This window comes from Amblyomma maculatum, chromosome 1 (genome assembly GCF_055883805.1).
Source record: "Amblyomma maculatum isolate TAMU_Amacu chromosome 1, ASM5588380v1, whole genome shotgun sequence".
NCBI lineage: Eukaryota > Metazoa > Arthropoda > Arachnida > Ixodida > Ixodidae > Amblyomma > Amblyomma maculatum.
In genome coordinates, this window is record NC_139344.1 from 262,359,577 (window position 1) to 262,364,077 (window position 4,501).

At 45.1% G+C, this 4,501-nt stretch overlaps 1 protein-coding gene across 1 annotated transcript in view; it reads left to right on the top strand.

Annotated features, from left to right (window-relative positions):
• Positions 1-4,501, top strand: part of LOC146206407 (calsenilin-like) — a 30,789-nt gene that overhangs the window by 22,280 nt on the left and 4,008 nt on the right. The window contains exon 5 of the mRNA XM_084591081.1: positions 1,058-1,120. Within this exon, the coding sequence (XP_084447207.1) occupies positions 1,058-1,120 (63 nt within the window). The remainder of the gene's footprint in view (positions 1-1,057; positions 1,121-4,501) is intronic.

The following is a 4,501-nucleotide window of genomic DNA, read 5'->3' on the forward strand; positions in this document are numbered from 1 at the left end:
ACTTCACTCATGTGCCGCCTTGCACAAGTGGGTAGGATCACCTTCGTGTAGTGCGCGCCATATGACTGGCCAAGATAGCCCTTATCTTTCGTAGTGCTGCTAACAGGATGGATGTTAAGGGCGTGCCCTTTGAAACGGGGTGGTGATAATCACCACCATGCTCAACATTTCGTTTTTGTGTTTTATAACTTACTCTTGTTTAAACGGAGTGACACCGAGCGAATGGCGCGCTACAGCTACCAGTACGCCGTCACCTAGCGCACCGCACTGTAATAAACTAGAAATGGCCATCGAAAAGCCATTTGTTTTATATTCAATGCCTGTTGCAGAACAGATTCATCATCGTCTCTCATGGCAGCAAGCAACATTTCGACGTTAGAAAACACAAGATTGCTTGCCAGACTGCGATTCCAGGATCTTATCTACAATCACCAACTAGGTTGTTCATTCATCCACGCGTGGGCCGACCAACGCACTCTCATCCTTATAGCCTGGAGCCATCTTTGCGCGTTCCGTTTTAAAAACTCGTCCCCCCCCCCCCCCCCCCCCCCCCCCCCCCCCCGCACAATCTCCAAATGGAATGCACTTCCAATAGGCGTTTTTTTCCGCCGGTAACTATTTTTGAAAAACGTGCGTGAAAGGCACTGTGTTGATATTCTGCTTTGCTGTTTGCTGACTGTTTTGTATCATGTTTTTTTCCAATTGCCGTTTGCTTTCTCTATTTTACTGCTTGCTAATGGTGGTGTTGACCTGCATTTTTTTTTTGCTTGTCCTCCTGTTTGGTCTTTAATGATTGCAGTATACATTAAATTAATAAATAAAAACATGCGCGGGATCAACCTCATCATAGCTAGCTTGTGCGCTGGAGAACGTTGCTATGACACTTTTAACAACAAACTCCTATCATATACGACGAGTAAGTGGTAAAGCCACCTGTAATTGCGGTTCTGAAGGAATAAGCCAGCACTTTCCATTGTTGGCCCATTGTAAGCAAAGTAGGCTCAGTGTAGCATGGAAGCAAAGGCGGGAAGTGATAACTCTCTTCTTATATTTGCAGAAAATGGATGTAAACCAGGATGGTGTCGTCACCATGGACGAGTTCATGGAGATCTGTTCCAAGGTAAGCATTCCCAGGAGCTCTCACCCTTTTTTTTTAGCTAGGATTATAAAAGGAAAGTGGTCTCTGTGGCATAGTATCTAACACAGCCATCATTCTCAAGAAAACCATAGAGTGCGGTGAATATTGTCTTTTTCTGGATGAAGATAAGGAATTCAAGGATCCAAAGAATACATAGATCCCAAGAAACATACATGAAAGCTGCTATGGTGCATGTGTTTGACACACTGGAATGGTATGTTTTCACCAACCGTTCATAAACCTTTGAGAAAGTTTCCCATCTAAACATGGTAGTTGCACGGCCACTGAGCATCCGTGAAAGCAAGCATGGCTGAGGGGCATGGTGGTATGCAGCACAAGATGCAATCCCTAGGAGATCAGGTAACCCCCCCCCCATTCACACAGCCTGCGCCTCGCGCTAACTACCCCAAAAGAGAAATACAATCATCACACACGCGTGGCCAATGCAACAATCACAAAAACACACGGAGAAATAGCCAGCGCTTACCATCTGCCATTACTACGAGTGCATTCGTTATATAATCTTTCTTCTAGACAAGGGTGGAAGTGGGACCATATGACGATTTTTATCATGACAGAGCTAAATGACCCATCTCCAGAAAATATGGCGTTAGCATTGAGCGAGAAATCCCAAGCATGCCGCTGGCACACCAGGTGGTACTTGGCAGGTGACATGGCCATGCACCGATTGGTCTTCGGGTTGTGTGACGTCATGAGGCCATGTGACATGGCCGAGTTGACAGGAGCTGTCAATTCAGGTGCCTCATTTGAGTTGGGACAGTGAGATAAGAATTGAGCCCCAGACATTTCGACCCGGTAAAACAACAATAAATCCCGAGTCAGCCATGCTACCTCTACGTCACGCAAGCACTTTTGTACAACTTGGTTATTAGTGGGGCTTTATATCTATAGCAGGTGATTTTTCACAGTGTGGTAGCATGCGACTGTGTGCTAATGAGTGTGCATTAGATAAGTGTCCATTAGGCACAAATCAAGGGATTGGTGATTAGGAGAGTAGCAAAGTGAATGTATGATAACGAGCATCTGCAAGGAGAGATGCAGACGAGAGCCTTTAATGATGTCACGCCATTCCCTTAAAGGTGGAGCTTAAGTGCCCTCCAAATATTTTTGAATATTTCGCGGATACTGAGTTTCACAACATGGCAGCAAGTAATTTTTCGGGTTAACGGCAGTTTCTGCAGAAGCTTACCGAGCGCTTCAATTAGCATTCATGACACAGAAGCTTGGAAATCCCTTCTCCAAAGCGAAACACTTGAGACCCAAAAAGAAGTCGTCCGCCTGGCAGCTGAGGCCGCAAAGAATCAATGTATTCTAACGCGCTTCTAGTCGCGGAGTCCCAGCCCCCTATTCGGGTCTGCGTATCTGGGTGGGAGAACCTCCTGTATCAGCGGCAATAAAGTTTCAAATAATAATAATAGAGCACTTTAATGCTTTTGCTGAGGCCAGCCTAGCCATTTTAAAATTCACAGTGCGAGTTCTCTTCAAAGCCAATTTTTTGTTAATTGTAGAAAATTTGTGCCGTTTACCTTTCCCAGATTGGGATGGATTGGGATGGAGTGCATTTGGCAAGCACTCGCAGATTATGACTAGCAGCTTACCGGTATCACTCAAGAGGAAAGTATGCAATAGTTGCATCTTACCTGTACTCACCTATGGGGCTGAAACGTGGAGGCTAGCCATGAGGGTTCTACTTAAGTTGAGGTCAATGCAGAGGGCTATGGAACGAAAAATGGTAGGGGTAACATTAAGAGTTAGGAAGTGTGCAGTGGGTCAGAGAAATAACTCAAGTCACTGACATTCTAGTGAAAATCAAGAAGAAGAAATGGGCATGGGCAGGACATGTAGTGCAAAGAGAGGATAACCGATGGTCATTTAGGGTAACAAACTGCATTTCAAGGGAAGGAAAGCGTAGCAGGGGGCGGCAGAAAGTTAGGTGGGCGGATGAGGTTAAGAAGTTCGCAGGGGCCAAGTGGATGCAGCTAGCACAGAACCGGGTTAATTAGAGAAATATGGGAGAGGCCTTCGCCCTGCAGTGGGTATAGTCAGGCTGATGATGATGACCTTTCCCACTCTCCAGGTCACCTTTCTCGAGGCAGATTTCATCTGCTTCCTAGCATTGTGTTTGTATTAATTTGAGCTAAATGCACAAACTTTTGTTCCTACTACTAGAGTGCTTTTTGCATTATTATAGTAAAGAAAAAATTGCTTTTGTTATCGCTGCAAAGTTATTGTGAAGTGAAAGAGCCTTCAATCTTTGACTTTTGCTCCATGCAGTAAAAATTGCCCATTTAAATATTAGTTCAAATACTACTGCCTGTAAGCTCTTCAGCATTACAGTCCAGCACGCTTATAACAGTCACAGATATGATGCTCACTTACTAGGACGAGGGTGCAGCTGTCAAAATATGTATTACGGCTATATGGCATTGCGCCTCAGATCAAGCGAGCAATCACGGCAGCACCACTTGGTCATAATGAACAGGATGTGGAGACTTGCCACTACAGTCGAAAGATGCGCACCTCCCACCAATGCAAAGACCGAAGAGCATGTAACAGGTGGCGCATAAAACAGGCCACAAGGTCGATCGGTGTGTGCATGTACCCCGGCTGGGTAAAGCAAGCATCTAATGTGGAAGCAAAAGAGCAGCAAGTGCGCGAAATGGGCAGCATTAAAAAAACTACTGCACACAGCTGGTGATTAACCAACCAAAATGGTGGCGTAGTTCGTTCTTTGTCAGCACTGTTTACACCATGATCCTAAACCAGAAAGCCCAACTCTCCACTCTCCCGACATCAACCACCATTACCTATCTGAGGCCTGCCATGAAATATGCCTTGTAGACCTGTACTGCTGCCGTATGGACGCAGCGTGCAGACAGCAGATATGTAGTACATCTTGTGCTCACATGTGCTGTGGTAGTTTTCCGCTGCTTCCTTATTGAGGACCGAAGAAATTACAGCGACCCACCACCATGCAGATGCCATGAACATCTCGATCACTATTATATCATTCATAAAGTGGCTGGTCCAAAGAAAAAAAAAAAAAGAACAGACGTCCACAGGCAACTTTTAAACGCCACTTTTGTCAATCTGCATGTTTTGGCTAAAATAGTTTTATTTGCAAACAACATTTTCGCAGTCTTTGGGGAAATGAAGCGTTATGGGCCTGTTTAGGCCACATTCCCGCTCACAAGTTGCGGACATTGTGCGCCCGATTTCGTCTAAGTCCACTTCCTATGAACTTCGCAAATCACAAACAGAATCCGTGTGATCGTCCAGTCAGTTATAAGTGGACTGGACTGAATTTGGACCTCGTTTAAAAATGCAAATTCTTTTTTTCAG